General features: G+C 41.8%; 1 protein-coding gene across 5 annotated transcripts in view; it reads right to left on the minus strand.

The window, feature by feature from the left end:
• The window catches only part of micu1 (mitochondrial calcium uptake 1), a 100,923-nt gene that overhangs the window by 12,866 nt on the left and 68,200 nt on the right, over window positions 1–19,857 (minus strand). For all 5 annotated transcript variants that reach the window (XM_034185660.1, XM_034185658.1, XM_034185656.1 and 2 more), the window contains 2 exons: window positions 13,499–13,699; window positions 12,124–12,261 (listed from right to left, as the gene is read on the minus strand). In XM_034185660.1, coding sequence (XP_034041551.1) covers window positions 12,124–12,261; window positions 13,499–13,699 — 339 coding nt within the window. The remainder of the gene's footprint in view (window positions 1–12,123; window positions 12,262–13,498; window positions 13,700–19,857) is intronic.

Consider the following 19,857-nt stretch of genomic DNA (forward strand, 5'->3'; position numbering starts at 1 on the left):
TCCGTGGACTGGCTACTGTGAACAGCTGTATAAGCATGATCCTCTAGCCACAGTGTTGGACCAGAGGCCAGAGTTCTGGTTGCCGATCTGTCAGTCAGTTGCAAACTATCACATCGCACTGAGGTTGCAAATGTGGAGAAACAGCTGAAGGCAGCTTTAGCTGGAGGGATGTGGCATATCAGAGCTGACCTTATTCAAGCAGGTGGAAATACTATTTCCCCAGTATTGCAAGCAATCTTTGCTTCCATTTGACAGGCCTGCATCATCCCAAGAGACTGGAGGAAATTAGTTCTCTGGAAAGGAAAGGGTTAGTATTTCAATTGCAACATCTAATGAAGTACACTACCAGGCAAAGGGTTGGATGCATTTTCCCATTCAACTGAATAGGAAAGTGCATCCAAAAGTTTGCCTGGTACTGTATTACACTGGTCACCATGTTGGGCAAGGTACTTACAACCGTTATTCTCAACAGGAATGTGATTCTTCTTTCTTTTCTTGCAAAGCGTTTGATTTCTTTGATCAAGCTACTTTGTAGGATTTTCTGAGAATTCACAAAATCCACAATGAATTGCTGGACACCATAGTAAGCCTATACTTCTTGAGTACTATAAGTGCTGTGCAGAGTGAAGATACAGTTTTTTACTTCACAGTGAATCTTGGTGTTCATTAGGGATGTGTTTTGGGTGCAGCTCCGGTCAATGTTTGCACATAATAGCTGTGGAGTGAAGTAATAAAGTCCCAGGGTTCTCGCCAGCGCAGATGAGCGTAGGGGGCTCCAACGCTGCGATTTGGATTGCCTATGCTGTGATTCAACCAATGTAGGGGGCCTTTTCTTTTTCTTTATTTTTTTAAAGGACATGTCGCAAGTTACCTAATGTCCTAGTTAGCAACACAAAGTATTCATGATTGTGAGTCTATCCACGTGCATGAGGTAATAATTAGTGGTCGCTGATGTATTTTATTGGTAATTATCCCTTTCTCTGAGATTCAGCAGGTGCATTTCCGCTAGAGTTTTAATAAGTCTCACAGTCATAGTGTTTGTGCAGCATTGCGTGTTCCAAAAAAAAAAAAAAAAAAAAAAAAGGAAGCAAAAATTAAAAAGCAAAACACTCAGTCTGCGAGTTATAACCACAAGATTAATGAGAAAAAAAGCAAAGGAATGAGTAACGGACAGCACCCTGCTGGGAGGAGCTTTTTTTCCATCAACTGTTTGTCAGTGAGGTCGGACGGAGGTGTGGCTCACCCGCCACAGAGCCACATCATTTTGGTCAGGCAGAGAGCCAGCATTCTGTGTTATCGAACAGACACACTCCGTCTGAAATTCTTCACTTTTGGATGCATATACACACCCAGTTTGAGCAACAGAGCTTCTGCAAATTTGTCTGAGGTGAATAATCTAAAAATAAAACATGATGTTTCTGCACCCCTGAAGTTTTATCAGCTAACATTAGCTTAGCCTTTAGCTGCTGGATGTTGAATTGATCACTCAGTCCAGTTGAGTGAACATTTATATTTGTAAACTGTTCAATCTATTTTTATTTTTTACCAAATAAATCAAAGTTTTTTAATTGCTACTGCTTTGACTACAAGAAATATCTCAACTTTAAACATACATTTTTTAATGTTAACTTTAACTAACTAGTAATCAGGCCTTAAAGAAAATAGCACAGCACTGTTTCAGGTTTTTTAATATCACCTTTTTTTTTATATTCACTTGTCCCACATCAGGAACATTTCAACATTTGCTGTGCAGCGAACTGTGAATACAGATGCACTTCAAAAATGTCCAGTGATGGACCTGAACACCAAAACCTGAAGTCCAGATGGAAGAAGAGAACAGCTCTGCTCTTCAAAATGTGAGGAAAGTGTCTCTAAAAATTCCATTAAGAGGTTGAAGCTGCAGAGGAGTCCTTCATCTGGTTAAATGTCCTGATAGTCCAGCTCAACTCAATTCAACTTTATTTATATAGCACTTTAAAACAACTACAACTGTCACAAAGTGCTGTACATGACACATAAAATACTAAGAACTAAAAAAATTTATGAGACCACAAAAAAAAAAAAAAAACCCACTAAAACAAGAAGAGTAACCAACAAATATGTAAATGCAATTAAGAAAGAGAATAAAAAGAGTATCATGTTGAGTTAAAAGCAATGCAATTAAGAAAGAGAATAAAAAGAGTATCATGTTGAGTTAAAAGCCAGGGAGTAGAAATGGGTTTTAAGACAAATTTTTAAAAGTGAACAGTTCACCTGTCCTCTCTGAAAACTCACACCTGCTGCTACGCGTCTAAATAAAACAAAGGCTCTTTAAAGAACAACTATTTTATTGTTTGGAAAAATCTGTTTTCTTTCATATTTTAGCATTAAATGAATGAATCATTAAACATGTCCATAAAGTCAAAGTTCAGTCAAATAGACACTTGCACAGGTAGAAGCACCACTCCTATTGTTCACACTTTCAAAGCATTCACAATCACTAGAATTGTCAAATTCATATTTTAGTAATTACTCTGTCCTGATTACAACATTAAACTGAAATAATGAATGAGGATGTAATTAAATGTTGAAATAACTAAATTAAAAAATTTGAGAAATCCTAATTAACAGACACACTGCAGTCATTGTTACATAATTTCCTGTTGTGTTTATAATAAATATTTATATTTACTTACTGTCTTTTTTTCCTGGTTGAAATGCAGATGTGAAAGAATGAATGGATCTACCACACTTAAAAATGTACACATTACTTTTCATGCTATTTTATTTGTCTAAAAATAAATGTCCAAGGTCCATTATAGTGTTAATCAAGAAATCATCTCATGTGAAACAACAACAACAACAACAGATAAGTTATGGTTTTATTTTACAGATGAACAAAGATTTCTAAAGATTTTTTTTTTTTTTTACTTAAAACTATTTTAATTACAACTGTTCAAATGTAAAAAAAAAAAAAAATGTTTTTTTTTTTCTGTGTATCAAATGAATGGCTGCACAGGGAGACTTAGATGAGGTGCAGCACTTCAGCAATGACACTAGAGCCAAGTGGTGCACTTTTTTGAGCATTATCCAGTACACAGGTGTCTCAGTTCTGAGGATCCCAGCCAATGGAAAAGGCCAAGGAGATACTCATGTATTACCTGGGTGTGACATATGAATGGCTACTTCTGTGAAGTGGGGATAAACTGTTGGTCTGCCTGGGTGGTTCCATGGTATTGTGGATGCATGAATGCACAACACCAACTGACATCAAGTCTGATTTGCTAAATTGCTGCATTTAACCATAAAACTGGACTCATCACAGCTCAGTCAGTCTGTGATACTCAAATGTATATGAATAAGTCATCACAGAAGTTATCATGCAACCCCTGGCAAAAATTATGGAATCACCGGCCTCGGAGGATGTTCATTCAGTTGTTTAATTTTGTAGAAAAAAGCAGATCACAGACATGACACAAAACTAAAGTCATTTCAAATGGCAACGTTCTGGCTTTAAGAAACACTATAAGAAATCAAGAAAAAAAAAATTGTGGCAGTCAGTAACGGTTACTTTTTTAGACCAAGCAGAGGAAAAAAAATATGGACTCACTCAATTCTGAGGAATAAATTATGGAATCACCCTGTAAATTTCCATCCATCCATCCATTTTCTTCCGCTTTATCAGGAGTCGGGTCGCGGGGGCAGCAGCTCAAGAAAAGCCGCCCAGACCTCCCGATCCACACACACCTCCCCCAGCTCCTCCGGGGGAACCTCAAGGCGTTCCCAAGCCACCCGAGAGATGTAGTTCCTCCAGCGTGTCCTGGGTCTTCCCCGGGGCCTCCTCCCAGTGGGACGTGCCCGGAACACCTCTCCAGCGAGGCGTCCAGGGGGCATCCGGAAAAGATGCCCAAGCCACCTCAACTGACTCCTTTCGACGTGGAGGAGCAGCGGCTCGACTCCGAGCTCCTCCCGAGTGACCGACCCCCTCACCCTATCTCTAAGGGAGCGCCCAGCCACCCTGCGGAGGAAACTCATCTCCGCCGCTTGTACTCGCGATCTTGTTCTTTCGGTCATGAGCCAAATCTCATGACCATAGGTGAGGATCGGAACGTAGATCGATCGGTAAATTGAGAGCTTTGCCCCCCTACTCAGCTCTCTCTTCACCACGACGGTCCGATACAGCGACTGCATCACTGCAGATGCTGCACCGATCCGTCTATCGATCTCACGCTCCATCCGTCTCTCACTCGTGAACAAGACCCCGAGATACTTAAACTCCTCGACTTGAGGCAAGGACACTCCACCGACCTGAAGAGGGCAAAGCACCATTTTCCGGTAGAGAACCGTGGCCTCGGATTTGGAGGTGTTGATTCTCATCCCGGACGCTTCACACTCGGCTGCAAACCGCCCCAGTGCACGCTGAAGGTCCTGATTTGACGAAGCCAGCAGAACCACATCGTCCGCAAACAGCAGAGACGAGATTCTATGGTTCCCAAACCAGACCCCCTCTACACCCTGGCTGCGCCTAGAAATTCTGTCCATAAAAATAATGAACAGAACCAGTGACAAAGGGCAGCCCTGGTGGAGGCCAACGTGCACTGGAAACAGGTTTGACTTACTGCCGGCAATGCGAACAAAGATCCTGCTGTGTTCGTACAGGGACCGGACAGCCCTTAGCAAAGGACCCCGGACCCCATACTCCCGGAGCACTCGCCACAGGGTGCCCCGAGGGACACGGTCGAACGCCTTCTCCAGATCCACAAAACACATGTGGACTGGTTGGGCAAACTCCCATGAACCCTCGAGCACCCAATGGAGCATGTAGAGCTGGTCCAGTGTGCCGCGACCAGGACGAAAACCACACTGCTCCTCCTGAATCCGAGGTTCGACCATCGGTCGAATTCTCCTCTCCAGTACTCTGGAATAGACCTTACCGGGGAGGCTGAGGAGTGTGATCCCCCTATAGTTGGAACACATCCTCCACCCTGTAAATTTTCATCCCCAAAACTAATACCTGCAACAAATCACAGTACTGTTTGTCACTCATTAAGTCCATGCCTCAGAGACTGCAAGCTGTTATAAAAGCCAGAGGTGGTGCAACAAAATACTAGTGATGTGTTGGAGCATTCGTTTGTTTTTCATGATTCCATAATTTTTTCCTCAGAATTGAGTGATTCCATATTTGTTTCCCTCTGCTTGGTCTAAAAAAGTAACCGTTACTGACTGCCACAGTTTTTTTCCTGATTTCTTATAGTGTTTCTTAAAGCCAGAAAGTTGCCATTTGAAACGACTTTAGTTTTGTGTCATGTCTGTGATCTGCTTTTTTTCTACAACATTAAACAACTGAATGAACATCCTCCGAGGCCGGTGATTCCATAATTTTTGCCAGGGGTTGTACATCGATTTTCTGAACCCCGGGGAGGAAGCTGCAACTGGGCACGAGCGAGGGCACACCCTGCTCAGGCTGCCAGCCAATCACAGGGCTGACATATATAGACAAACTAATTCACACCTATGGTCAATTTAGAGTCATCAATTCACCTAACGTATGTTTTTGGGAGTGAGAGGAAGCCGGAGTACCCAGAGGGAACCTACACAAACACAAGGAGAACATGTGAACTCCACAAAGAAAGGACCAGGTCGCAAGTGAACCAGAGACCTTCTCACTGTGAGGCAACAATACAAACTGATGGAAGTCAATATGGAATAAAAAGTGATAAAGGTGCATAATGTGTTGAAATGCCTGCATGGGTGTGAGACGGTTTGGCATAACATCAGCAAACTGAGTGATGAAGCTCATTTCAGCGAAGCAGACACAGCATGGAGAATTTCATAAATAGGAAATGCACATCCATATACTGATTCTGGATTCAGTTTCTCTACATTACTATCATTTCTTCTGAGATTTTTCTCCATCACTTGGTATCTCTCAGTGGAGCTATTATCATTTCTTACAACATTTGAAGGAAGACAGAAAAATCCATTCAATCAATCAATCAATCAATCAATCAATTTTTTTATATAGCGCCAAATCACAACAAACAGTTGCCCCAAGGCGCTTTATATTGTAAGGCAAGGCCATACAATAATTATGTAAAACCCCAACGGTCAAAACGACCCCCTGTGAGCAAGCACTTGGCTACAGTGGGAAGGAAAAACTCCCTTTTAACAGGAAGAAACCTCCAGCAGAACCAGGCTCAGGGAGGGGCAGTCTTCTGCTGGGACTGGTTGGGGCTGAGGGAGAGAACCAGGAAAAAGACATGCTGTGGAGGGGAGCCGAGATCGATTACTAATGATTAGATGCAGAGTGGTGCATACAGAGCAAAAAGAGAAAGAAACAGTGCATCATGGGAACCCCCCAGCAGTCTACGTCTATAGCAGCATAACTAAGGGATGGTTCAGGGTCACCTGATCCAGCCCTAACTATAAGCTTTAGCAAAAAGGAAAGTTTTAAGCCTAATCTTAAAAGTAGAGAGGGTGTCTGTCTCCCTGATCTGAATTGGGAGCTGGTTCCAAAGGAGAGGAGCCTGAAAGCTGAAGGCTCTGCCTCCCATTCTACTCTTACAAACCCTAGGAACTACAAGTAAGCCTGCAGTCTGAGAGCGAAGCGCTCTATTGGGGTGATATGGTACTACGAGGTCCCTAAGATAAGATGGGACCTGATTATTCAAAACCTTATAAGTAAGAAGAAGAATTTTAAATTCTATTCTAGAATTAACAGGAAGCCAATGAAGAGAGGCCAATATGGGTGAGATATGCTCTCTCCTTCTAGTCCCCGTCAGTACTCTAGCTGCAGCATTTTGAATTAACTGAAGGCTTTTTAGGGAACTTTTAGGACAACCTGATAATAATGAATTACAATAGTCCAGCCTAGAGGAAATAAATGCATGAATTAGTTTTTCAGCATCACTCTGAGACAAGACCTTTCTGATTTTAGAGATATTGCGTAAATGCAAAAAAGCAGTCCTACATATTTGTTTAATATGCGCTTTGAATGACATATCCTGATCAAAAATGACTCCAAGATTTCTCACAGTATTACTAGAGGTCAGGGTAATGCCATCCAGAGTAAGGATCTGGTTAGACACCATGTTTCTAAGATTTGTGGGGCCAAGTACAATAACTTCAGTTTTATCTGAGTTTAAAAGCAGGAAATTAGAGGTCATCCATGTCTTTATGTCTGTAAGACAATCCTGCAGTTTAGCTAATTGGTGTGTGTCCTCTGGCTTCATGGATAGATAAAGCTGGGTATCATCTGCGTAACAATGAAAATTTAAGCAATACCGTCTAATAATACTGCCTAAGGGAAGCATGTATAAAGTGAATAAAATTGGTCCTAGCACAGAACCTTGTGGAACTCCATAATTAACTTTAGTCTGTGAAGAAGATTCCCCATTTCCATGAACAAATTGTAATCTATTAGACAAATATGATTCAAACCACCGCAGCGCAGTGCCTTTAATACCTATGCCATGCTCTAATCTCTGTAATAAAATTTTATGGTCAACAGTATCAAAAGCAGCACTGAGGTCTAACAGAACAAGCACAGAGATGAGTCCACTGTCCGAGGCCATAAGAAGATCATTTGTAACCTTCACTAATGCTGTTTCTGTACTATGATGAATTCTAAAACCTGACTGAAACTCTTCAAATAGACCATTCCTCTGCAGATGATCAGTTAGCTGTTTTACAACTACCCTTTCAAGAATTTTTGAGAGAAAAGGAAGGTTGGAGATTGGCCTATAATTAGCTAAGATAGCTGGGTCAAGTGATGGCTTTTTAAGTAATGGTTTAATTACTGCCACCTTAAAAGCCTGTGGTACATAGCCAACTAACAAAGATAGATTGATCATATTTAAGATCGAAGCATTAAATAATGGTAGGGCTTCCTTGAGCAGCCTGGTAGGAATGGGGTCTAATAAACATGTTGATGGTTTGGATGAAGTAACTAATGAAAATAACTCAGACAGAACAATCAGAGAGAAAGAGTCTAACCAAATACCGGCATCACTGAAAGCAGCCAAAGATAACAATACGTCTTTGGGATGGTTATGAGTAATTTTTTCTCTAATAGTTAAAATTTTGTTAGCAAAGAAAGTCATGAAGTCATTACTAGTTAAAGTTAATGGAATACTCAGCTCAATAGAGCTCTGACTCTTTGTCAGCCTGGCTACAGTGCTGAAAAGAAACCTGGGGTTGTTCTTATTTTCTTCAATTAGTGATGAGTAGAAAGATGTCCTAGCTTTACGGAGGGCTTTTTTATAGAGCAACAGACTCTTTTTCCAGGCTATGTGAAGATCTGCTAAATTAGTGAGACGCCATTTCCTCTCCAACTTACGGGTTATCTGCTTTAAGCTACGAGTTTGTGAGTTATACCACGGAGTCAGACACTTCTGATTTAAAGCTCTCTTTTTCAGAGGAGCTACAGCATCCAAAGTTGTCTTCAATGAGGATGTAAAACTATTGACGAGATACTCTATCTCCCTTACAGAGTTTAGGTAGCTACTCTGCACTGTGTTGGTATATGGCATTAGAGAACATAAAGAAGGAATCATATCCTTAAACCTAGTTACAGCGCTTTCTGAAAGACTTCTAGTGTAATGAAACTTATTCCCCACTGCTGGGTAGTCCATCAGAGTAAATGTAAATGTTATTAAGAAATGATCAGACAGAAGGGAGTTTTCAGGGAATACTGTTAAGTCTTCTATTTCCATACCATAAGTCAGAACAAGATCTAAGATATGATTAAAGTTCACAGAGAAACTCACAGTAACGACCAGGTGGACGATAGATAACAACAAATAAAACTGGTTTTTGGGACTTCCAATTTGGATGGACAAGACTAAGAGACAAGCTTTCAAATGAATTAAAGCTCTGTCTGGGTTTTTGATTAATTAATAAGCTGGAATGGAAGATTGCTGCTAATCCTCCGCCCCGGCCCGTGCTACGAGCATTCTGACAGTTAGTGTGACTCGGGGGTGTTGACTCATTTAAACTAACATATTCATCCTGCTGTAACCAGGTTTCTGTTAGGCAGAATAAATCAATATGTTGATCAATTATTATATCATTTACCAACAGGGACTTAGAAGAGAGAGACCTAATGTTTAATAGACCACATTTAACTGTTTTAGTCTGTGGTGCAGTTGAAGGTGCTATATTATTTTTTCTTTTTGAATTTTTATGCTTAAATAGATTTTTGCTGGTTATTGATGGTCTGGGAGCAGGCACCGTCTCTACGGGGATGGGGTAATGAGGGGATGGCAGGGGGAGAGAAGCTGCAGAGAGGTGTGTAAGACTACAACTCTGCTTCCTGGTCCCAACCCTGGATAGTCACGGTTTGGAGGATTTAAGAAAATTGGCCAGATTTCTAGAAATGAGAGCTGCTCCATCCAAAGTGGGATGGATGCCGTCTCTCCTAACAAGACCAGGTTTTCCCCAGAAGCTTTGCTAATTATCTATGAAGCCCACCTCATTTTTTGGACACCACTCAAACAGCCAGCAATTCAAGGAGAACATGCGGCTAAACATGTCACTCCCGGTCTGATTGGGGAGGGGCCCAGAGAAAACTACAGAGTCCGACATTGTTTTTGCAAAGTTACACACCGATTTAATGTTAATTTTAGTGACCTCCGATTGGCGTAACCGGGTGTCATTACTGCCGACGTGAATTACAATCTTACCAAATTTACGCTTAGCCTTAGCCAGCAGTTTCAAATTTCCTTCAATGTCGCCTGCTCTGGCCCCCGGAAGACAATTGACTATGGTTGCTGGTGTCGCTAACTTCACATTTCTCAAAACAGAGTCGCCAATAACCAGAGTTTGATCCTCGGCGGGTGTGTCGTCGAGTGGGGAAAAACGGTTAGAGATGTGAACGGGTTGGCGGTGTACACAGGGCTTCTGTTTAGGGCTACGCTTCCTCCTCACAGTCACCCAGTCAGCCTGCTTTCCCGGCTGCTCGGGATCTGCCAGGGGGGAACTAACGGCGGCTAAGCTACCTTGGTCCGCACCGACTACAGGGGCCTGGCTAGCTGTAGAATTTTCCACGGTGCGGAGCCGAGTCTCCAATTCGCCCAGCCTGGCCTCCAAAGCTACGAATAAGCTACACTTATTACAAGTACCGTTACTGCTAAAGGAGGCCGAGGAATAACTAAACATTTCACACCCAGAGCAGAAAAGTGCGGGAGAGACAGGAGAAGCCGCCATGCTAAATCGGCTAAGAGCTAGTAGCTACGCTAACCTAGATATTCATTTGTGGTTTTTAAAGCCTTGCTGTGTTATGGGTATGATGCATCTGAAATAAACTAAAATGAATAAATAGATGTTGATGAATGGAAGAGCAAAGAGGACAACCCAGAGGAGAACAGATGAAGTGAAAAACAGACCATGCAAAAGGCTGTGACACTGACAAAGGGTGTGGAAGATCTTCCAGGACATAATCAGGAGATGAAAAACAGCTGAAAGTTGAAGTTCCTTCAGAGTGGATGTCACTGGTGGATAAAGTGGATAAAGTCTGACCCTGACTGGGCTGTCATCTCACAGTACTCATCCTGTCTCCTGTTGTGCACAATGTCCCTGCACAGCCTTCTTTTCCCTCATGGTCACACCGCCTGTCACACTTCCTTGAATGCAGACGAATTAGCTGAAGCACTTGCACCAGTATCGTACACAATCACAAAGCACTCAGATGTGTAACATGTAGGGATCCACCGATCCCGATACCAGCATGTCAACCTCTCAATGTGGGATTTTCATGCACACACTACATAATATCCGGACTATAAGCCGCTACTTTTTTCATATGTTTTGAACACTGCAGCTTAAACGATGCGGCTAATTTATGGATTTTTACAGGCTTTCATGTAATTTACTCGGAAGTCAAAATATGTCCGTCAATGCTGTTTTTGATTGGCTGAAAGCCGCAGTCCATCATGCAGAGTAAATTCACACACAGAGTAAATAAAAAGTCTTACCTGTTCGTTTCAGTGGAATTCATCATCATACAATCCTGAAGAAAAATAATCCACATCAAGCCTCCTGAGTTTGGAAAACAACATCTGAAAATACTTTAATTCCTCGTGTGGCTGAATAAAAAGTTCCTCCGTGACTTCAATACTTTGCTCCACAGTTCCTTCGTCAGAAGTCCGATCATAGTTTCAGCAGCGGAGGATGTCCATCAGGTTGTTGAGTTTCAGCCCTTGGTGTGGGTGTTCTGGTCAAAGGGAGACCGGCTCAGTCCGCTACAGGTGTAATCCGTTTGCAGAATGTTTGTGGTGCTGCGTTCGGGCCATCTGCTCACCTCCACGAGCCGCACTTTGGATCACAAGTTGAGTCATTGCTCCTCATTAACGGCTCAGCTAGCACAGGCTTCAGGCTATTCTGTCTGAACGCAAGTAAATTATCCCATGATCCACAAAGAAAAATTAAATAATGTTAAAATGACTCCGTTTTGCCTCCATGTGTTGGGGAGATGCCACGTGACACAGTGTGCACGTTGTGCTCCTCCAATAAAAACCATTTACGGTTTGTATTTGTGTATGTTACTGGTACGTATTTAATTACAAGTTAAAAAAATAGTGTGGAGAGTGAAAGGCTGTTTGGCTCAGTGTCACACATTGTAGATGAAAACAGAAACAGGCTCACAGCTGGCAATGCAGAAAAGCTTCTTTTCATCAAAAAACATTAAAAATCTGCCCTCACGTTATCAAAAAAGGCTTTTAGTGCTCACAGACAAAGTAAGTGATGGACAGTTTCAGTTCAGTTATTGGTGTTGTGTATTTTGTAGTGCTGAAGTCCACAGGTTACATTTCAGTGAGATGTCTGTCAGTGTCATGTTTGTTAAGAAACACACAGTTAATGTTAAAGGACAATTTGTTGTAGTCAAAAAGTGAAGTTATATGATTTAAGTGAAATGTTTGCAAATAAAAACAAACCTAATGATATTGGTAGCAGTTACAGTCAAAAAGTAAGGAACAGCTGATGAATAAAACATATTTTCAAAGTCATCATAAAACTGTAATGGTATCAAAGTATTTGTATTGGTACTCGGTATAGAAGAGTACCAAAATGTATGTACTCGTACTCAGTCTGGAAAAAAGTGATATCTGTGCATCCCTAATAACATGTATTAAAAAGATCACCTACCTGTGCATCTTTAAACATCTTCTTCAAACCTTTCTGCATCTGCTTGAGTTTGCGAGACTGAACACCACTGTAGGCCAGCAGCATGCCTCCAAACTGTCTCTCAGTGATTCGGCCGTCCAGAGGATCATTCCGCTCAAACTGGAGACACAGAGAGACTGATGAAGACTGAGGGCTACCCACGGGAAATAAATTAATAGCTTGAGGAAACTGAAAACCATAAATACGAGTATCATGCTTCAACTTGAGTCATTTTTGCAAATGGTGCTGGGTGACATGAAAATTGTTTTTAAAACAACATTTTGGTGGCACACGGTTGAACAGCAGTGGGTCTTGGCTGTGTCAGGTCAATCTATTCAATTGATGTCTGAGGCTGCTCAACAGCTTCATGGCTTACCTGCCTTTTTCCTGTCTGAACAAGACGGCTTTCAAAATATTACTGTACCACACTTCTGAGAGGCAGCACTTAACTGCAGCAAAATACGCTTGCACTGAATTTTTCAGGCATGGCCTCACCATTCATGCAGCATCTATATTTTGAAAGGCGAAGGTCCCATTACTGAAGCTCTGACATTTTTATTATGCACTGATTTATCAGATTGCTTAGACCAGCTATTCAGTTTCCACAAAACTATGAAACCTTGCTCTCAGAAAAGCTACTGTTTACATAATCCCCAGAAACAACTGATTGAATGTGGGTAGTAGTGTGAGAGCAGCAAAACATGGCCAGAGAATGAATGAAAATAAGTGAGGGAAGGACTTTAAATATCCTACAAAAAAGGTGTCTGAGTGCAGAGACTGTTTGCAGCCTAAGTAACTGCCTGCTTTGTTTGGGGCAGATGGGCAAACTCAAACCCTGTTCTTACAGCTTCAGAAGACAGCACCGTTTAGTTCTGTGTGTCAATTAGGCACTACCCACACTAATTAATACAACTATAATCTCTCCACTAATCATTTATGGACACCGTGGAAGCAGGGCAGAAGATCTCTGCTGTCAGTCCGAAGAGAAAAAGAAGATTCTTATAATACTGAACGATCACAACATGGAGTCATGCTGACCTGACAGGAAATCCACATGCTGTAATTATTCTCCTCCTCAGCCCTCGTTTTCTCACACCTATCACTCTCCTGTCACTGTCTGCTAATTTGTTTGTTTACTGGAAGAATATTCATAACCAAGTCTACTGAATTTAATTCATTTCTAGTTGCAGAATTGGGGCGGTTCATTCTTTGGATGAGGACAGATGAGGGCAATAATATTTAAAATGTCAAAAGCAGCAAGAACCAAATTCATTTAACTTCTACTCACAGCGGTATGATAAATTAGAACATTCATGTTCTCAATATAGCACTTTCCAATACACAGCATGTCCATCACCTCGAGTTTGAGCACATCATGTTGTAGTTTCCTCTGAAACTCCAGGAAGCTGCCGATTGTGAGTTTCCCCCTCAGGTCTTCTCCAAAGAAGTAAGTGGTAAGAGCGGAGCTGCAGCCAGCTGTCTTTAGGGTGTTGCCTGTGGTGGAGCGGTCGCGGTGTCGCATGCCCATACTGGTCTGGGAACGAATGATGCTCTGGACCTAGGGATAGGTTAAATATCGAAGGAACCCGGATCAAGTAAGAGACCAGGATGAATAAGCCCTACAAACCTAAAAGCCTCTATACCAGTGGTGTCAAAAACAAATGATCAGAGTGCCACTCAGGGTGCTGTGAAGGAAATGGAAATAATTTCACTGTGAAGTCACTAATTACACCACAACTGACATATTGTCACATTTTAGGTATTTCCTGCTGAGTGTGTGCTGATGAATAATGCACTGAAGAGCTTCAGCAAGATCAATGTTTTCTTCTCATAGATTTCTCAAAATGAGGCACACATCCATATTTTCCTACTGGACTAAACCACTCACTACTTGCTTTTCCCATCAAATTGCTAACTTACTAGCTTCAACTGTTTTTTTTTTCCTTTACCTTTACCCTGTAGTAAGCAGTGGTGGGCACAGTTCCGCTAATCCGCTAATCCAAGATAATGTTTTCATCATCGGATTAGCTTTTCAGAAAACTTTGAAAACCATCATCAGATCAATTATCTTCCGATAACTTTTAGTCCGATAATTTTTACACCGCTAACATGTTTGTGCAGGTGAAGTGAATAAAGCTTTAACAGTTAAAAACCTTTATTAAGTCTGATACCAAAGATTTTAGCACTTACCTGTTAAATGTTTTGTAGCAGTTAAACAGCTCTATTCTCTGTAAACAGAGGAGAGCTGGTTTCAGGAGAAACCGCTCTATCCTCTGCCATCAGAGGAGAACTGGTCACAAGATAATTGCTCTTGACACCATACTAAGTTACTGGCAATATCACCCAAGTCATCAGGAGAAGTTCACGACAGGAGAAATGCATTTGAGATGCTCTGATCAGGCTCCACACGGACAACAGCATTAAACTCTTTGTGCCTCAAGCTCTCGTGAATATATTCTCTGGGTTTATAGACAATGTTATTGTGTTTGTTTTATACAAAAATGCCAGAAGAAGCTCAGGTTGCTTCTCCATTATTTTCAATTGGAATCACAGTGAGTTGCAATCGCTTCCTGTTTGCTCTATAATGTCCTGGTTATTGTCCTTTACAACACTATTTGTCGTCTTTGTTCCAGAGTAATATATATAAGATGTCTGAAATTTGGTTTGCGTTTATTAAATTCCATGCAGATTAAACGCAACAGACACGGATTATTTGGAATAGTTGTTTTGGCAAGTTTTCATGGTCTCTACTGCCATCTACTGGCCAGTAGTGTTCATGGCAGTATTCACCCTAAGTATTGAGATATCCCATAATCCTTTGCGCGCCTGAGAGTTGTTGCAACCAATCAGTGTTAGCGGAGGCTCATTTACCCATAATCTGTCAGGCTGCCCTTTGGCATCTGTCTGTGTTTGTTACAAAAGTTCAGAATTTGTGTGTACAAATGACAGAATTGACATTAATGGAGTTATTCTATCTGGATTAATTTGATTTTAAATGAAAACCATAAGTCAAAAATGCTTTATTTTCCAAGACTTCTGCCTCACTGTGGCACTGCTGTATTCGGTTAAGGAATAATGGCTTGTTTTGTGTGTGTAGAGTTGAGCTTAGCTCCTCTCAATCGCTTCAATGCTGCAAAATATGTAGTAAACAGGAGCTTCCAGCAGTGGGCAGGGTGCAAAGACAGAACTGCTGACTCATCGTTTGGGTCTGTGGTCACCTTTGATGCTACCAGAAGTAATCGTGGTGTTAAAACTCAAAATCAGCTTGTTAGTAGTTGCAAGTGTACCAGAGGCAATACTGAAAGTTAATGGTTATCGGTTAGCTGTAGCTCCCGATAAATCTTTGGGTGGTTTATTGGTTTAGCTTTATAAAATATAACTTTTCAGTAAGCTGATTAGCTGTTATCGACGCTAACGTTTTGGTTAGCTGTGCCCACCACTGGTAGTAAGGAATTTATCTACACAGACAGGCTCCTGAACACATCTATAAAAAGCAAAATAATTCACTGATTTCAGGAAGCCCTGGACGCTCCACAGACCCTCTACATCAACAGCACCGATGTGAAACATTTTACTACCTTCAGGTTTCTAGGCGTTCATGTCACTGAAGACCGTTAATGGACTATGAACACATCTGCTGCAAAGAAGACGGCTCAACAACATCTGCAATTTTTCAAAAGACTGAATAAGGCCAGATTCTCGGAGAAGATCCTGGTAAACCTCTACACAAGCACCACCAAGATTTGTGCGATCATCCCGTGGCTTTACATACAGAGCAAGTGCCTCAAGATGGCACAAAGTATCTACAAAGGCCCTCCCACCTATACAATGGACTCCTTTGCCATCTGCAAGAAGACCCATGAGTCTCACAACCAGAACCACCAGGTTTAAGAGTAACTTTTTTCTTAGTGCCATAAGAGATCTAAACTCTGAGCCCCCACATCCCCTCTGACTCCCCTACCCCCCACCACACACACAGTAAGTCGCTCTCCTTTTACAGCACAAGATTTCCTGGATTACTTCGAGAAGAAAATAGAAGACAGTAGGTTAAACATATCTCAGTATGCCTCAACCCAGCCACTACACCCTGCTATTGAGGTGGGTGCCATTACTGAGGTATTACCTAGATTTACCAAATTTGATAGTATCTCACTAGGCATGCTGATGAAACTAACGTCTACAAAAAGCATAGCCTGCTTATTAACAACAACCAACAAAACTGTTTAAGGATCTGTGCTGGAAATTATTAATCTCTCATTAGCTTCTGGATCTGTTCCTAAATGTTTCAAATCTGCAGTGATTAAACCATTACTTTAGAAATCTAAGCTTGACCCTAGTATATTGAAAAAACATAGGTCAATATAAAATCTATCATTTTGCTCTAAAATTCTGGAAAAAGTGGTTTCACTGCAGCTCATGGACCACCTTACTGAGAATAATCTTTCTGAGCCACTGCAGTCTGTTTTTGGAAAATATCACTCCACAGAAACAGCTCTCACTAAAGTGGTGAATAATCTTCTGCATGATGCAATGGATTGGTTTGCGTTTTCACCACCAGCAGTACCCTTTGTTTGGTAGGCAGACCATGTAGATATTGACATGCACATCATCGATAGCGTGTACACTGTTGCTCAACTTTGCTCCCTCCACAAAGAGGCCAAAGAGAGTAATTTAACATTTTTTAAATTAATTTCATTTTAGTCTTGGTGGATCATGGGATTCATTATCATTGCGTGCATAATGCTGAAGAGTCCAATCATGCCTATGGTAAATGCTGATGTGAATGAATGAGGTGCTGTGACTATTTAAAACTTTAAAATAAGTAAAATTTCCTCTTGTGTCACAAAGCGCTGGCATCGTCTGGTTCATGCTGAGAAATGTACCGGAGCAGACAAACACAAAGAGACCTCTTAAAAACACTATATTTCTTCAGACAATGAATCCGACTGAAATAACATAACAGGTAACATTAAGATTTTATATTTACTCCATGTGTGTATGGTTTTGAATTTTTTTAATTTAATTTATTTGAATTTATTAGGCACCAATGCTTCCAAAAAAAAAAACAAAAAAAAAAAACATTTACAGACCACAAAATCAATATAAAAAACAAAACACAAAATAAACAAACAACAAAAGTTACAGGAACGAAAGAACAAGAAAACAATGTACATGGTGCCCAAAAGGTGGAGGCAGAAGCAGTGCTTATTAATGCCTACACCCACCCATACAGTCAAATCAAACCAAGCTATGTGCCAATTCATACACATTCATTTTCGACAAAGTCTGAACAGTAGCAGCTCATAACTACAGCTGAGGGAAGTGAGTATTTCACAACAGCTCTTATTTCGTTCTAGTTACATATTCAATAGTAAGAATTCAAATGAAGCAGAGTCATCATACAACACAAACTCAACATTGTCCATCAGATACATATCCGAAGAATACCATTTCTTTGTATAAATATTTAAACTGGTTGATATTTGGGCATTGTTTTTCTCAGGGAGCTTATTCCATTTTTTTGGGGCCACAAATAGGGACACAGAAGCATTTCTTGGTTGTCCTAGTGCCAGCTATTTAAAATAATACAAACCCCTTAAATGATATATTCCTTCTCTTTGCATAAAATATTCTTGGATTCTAAATGGTTTTAATGTTTGAAACAGTCTGAACTGTTTCGCATGAGGACTGCAGGTTTTGCTTTAGCTGGTGAGCCAATCAATGTACAGCAGCAGGTTAGCACCTCCCTTTTGTAAGCGGTCCACAATTTTGGGACCACAACCAAAGGGTGTCAAAGAAATGGTACAGTACAGGTCGATTATTTTGGTATCCGTTCTGGATGTGGAAAAGCACAACACATGATAGCTGACACTTTCTGCGGTTGTCCGGAACACATCAAATACATCTACGAGGTCTGTTAGAAAAGTATCCCACCTTTTTATTTTTTTCAAAAACCTGATGGATTTGAATCACGTGTGCTTGCATGAACCAACCTTGAACCTTCGTGCGCATGCGTGAATTTTTTCACGCCTGTCGATTGCGTCATTTGCTTGTAAGCAGCCTTTGTGTGAGGATGGGTGTAGTCTCTTGTCGTTTTTTCTTTGCGAGGAAATGGCGGAACGACTGGAGCAATGCGACTGCATCAAATTTTGCCAGAAACTGGGCGACAGCCAGGTGGAAACCATTCTGATAATTCAGACGGCTTTCGGTGACGATCCTATGGGCATCACACAGATTGAGGAGCGGTACAACCGGTTTAAAGACGGCTGCACAACGGTGGAGAGCGCCGCGCTCCGGGCGGCCATCAACATGCTGAAATGACCAGATCATTTCCAAAGTGAACGCTGTGGTGATGCGGGACCGTCGTGTGATTATCCGAGAAATTGCGAAAGAGGTGGACATCAGCACTTTTTCAGCACATTCCACTGTGACAGAAGATTTTGTCATGAAAAGAGTTGCAGCGAAATTCATGCCGATGGCTTCGGCACGAAGCTGCCGACGGAGCAAAAGCGCCACCATGTTGAAGTCTCACAGGACATGCTGGGACATGCTCACCTCTTCCACAATTTCTCGGATAGTCACACGACTGAAAAGCCACCGAAAGCCGTCTGAATCTTCTGAATGGTGGAAGAGGTGAGCATTTCACATGTCCTGTGAGACTTCAACACGATGGTGCTTTTGTTCCGCCGTTAGCTTCGTGCCGAAGCCATCGGCATGAATTTCACCGCCACTCTTTTCATGGCAAAATCTTCTGTCACAGTGGAATGTGCCAATAAAGTGCTGACGTCCACCTCTTCCACAATTTCTCGGATAGTCACACGACGGTCCCACATCACCACAGCATTCACTTTGGAATGATCTGGTCATTTCAGCATGTTGAAGGCCGACCAGAGCGTGGCTCGCTCTCCACCGTTGTGCGGCCGTCTTTAAACCGGTTGTACCGCTCCTTAATCTGTGTGATGCCCATAGGATCGTCACCGAAAGCCGTGTGAATAATCCGAATGGTTTCCACCTGGCTGTCGCCCAGTTTCTGGCAAAATTTGATGCAGTCGCGCTGCTCCAGTTGTTCCGCCATTTTCCTTGCAAAGAAAATCCGACGAGAGACTCCACCCATGCCACACACAAAGGCTGCTTACAAGCAAATGACGCAATCGACAGGCGTGAAAAAATTTACGCATGGGCACAAAGGTTCAAGGTTGGCTCATGCAAGCACACGTGATTCAAATCCATCAGGTTTTTGAAATATGGTTTTTAATATATGAATACTTTTCTAACAGACCTCGTACATATGTCAATATGCATTAGAGATAAGTTATACATAGGTTCAAAGCAAGTTACTCATAGATTTTGTGTTGTGTGGGCCACTGAAGAGGAGGTACTGCTGGCCCACCACCACCAGAGGGCACCCTGCCTGGAGTGCGGGCTCCAGGCACCAGAGGGCGCTGCCGCCTCACAGGAGCAGCCGGGGTGACAGCTGACACTCATCACCTGTGACGGCTGTCACCACTCATCTGATCTGCATCGGTATATCAGTAAGACGTCATCTCCACCTCTTTGCCGAGATATCGTTCTACCTGAAAGGTAATATCCTCAGCGTGACTGCTTGATAGAAAGCCCTTTTTGTGATTTTTGTGAGTGATAACAGACTTTTTCTCCAACGAGAGGTGGAGGTAGCTTCCCTGCCGTGCAGATTGCTGGGTGCAGACGCACCCACGT

Source organism: Thalassophryne amazonica, chromosome 13 (genome assembly GCF_902500255.1).
Source record: "Thalassophryne amazonica chromosome 13, fThaAma1.1, whole genome shotgun sequence".
In the NCBI taxonomy this organism is placed as follows: Eukaryota; Metazoa; Chordata; class Actinopteri; order Batrachoidiformes; family Batrachoididae; genus Thalassophryne; species Thalassophryne amazonica.